At 40.8% G+C, this 907-nt stretch overlaps 1 protein-coding gene across 1 annotated transcript; it reads right to left on the reverse strand.

Annotated features, from left to right (window-relative positions):
• Positions 1-265: 265 nt before the first annotated feature.
• On the reverse strand, positions 266-517 carry LOC141567717 (large ribosomal subunit protein eL39-like). Its single transcript, XM_074316035.1, has one exon. It carries the CDS (start codon positions 515-517, stop codon positions 266-268), a length of 252 nt encoding a protein of 83 aa, XP_074172136.1.
• Positions 518-907: the final 390 nt, after the last annotated feature.

Below are 907 nucleotides of genomic sequence, written 5' to 3' on the forward strand. Positions count from 1 at the left end.
TAAAGAAAATATTGAAAGGAAGACATTTTGATGACATTTAGGACATCAAGAGTAATACGACGAAAGCTCTGATGGCCATTCCAGAAAAAGTTCCAAAATTGCTTTGAAGGGTGAACTAGGTGCTGGCATCAGTGCATAGCTTCCCAAGGAGAGTACTTCGAAGGTGACCATAGTGATATTCAGCAATGAGGTATGTAGTGCTTTTTCTAGGGTGAGTCATTGAATGTAATTGTCCGACCTTGTATGTGTGCCATCTCATACGTGATCACAGATCCAGCTTGGCTCTTCTCCAGTGTCTCCTCTTGGAGTTGTACCTGATTTTATTTCCAGTTTTCATCAAATCCATTGGAGAATGGGTTAATTCTGTCCTGGCCAGGAACTGCTTGATCCTGAAAGTTTTGTAAGAAGACTTGGCGAGGAAGTCAATCACACACACCACATGGCGGAGAAAGAGAGCCATAGCAGCACTATTCACAATCGCCAAGGGCTGGAAGTATCCAAACGTCCATTGATGCATGAATGGATAAACAATATGTGGTCTATGCACACAATAGAGTATTATTCAGCCTTAAGAAGGAAGGAAATTCTGACACATGCTGCAACATGGATGGACCTTGAGGCCATTCTACTACCTAAAATAAGCCAGTCACAAAAAACACAAATACTTTATGTTATGATTCCACTACACGAGGCATCTGGAGTAGTCAGACTCATAAAGACAGAAAATAGAATGGTGGTTGCAAGACACAGAGGGTGGGGGAAATGGGGAGTTGTGGTTCAATGGTTATAGAGCTCCAGTTTTACAAGATCAAAAGGTTCTGGAGATTGGTTGCACAACAATGTTAATATTCTTAACACTACTGAATTGTACACTTAAAACTGGTGAGGAAGGTAATTTTTATATTGT

The sequence above is a fragment of the Rhinolophus sinicus genome, linkage group LG11 (genome assembly GCF_036562045.2).
Source record: "Rhinolophus sinicus isolate RSC01 linkage group LG11, ASM3656204v1, whole genome shotgun sequence".
NCBI classification, from domain to species: Eukaryota; Metazoa; Chordata; class Mammalia; order Chiroptera; family Rhinolophidae; genus Rhinolophus; species Rhinolophus sinicus.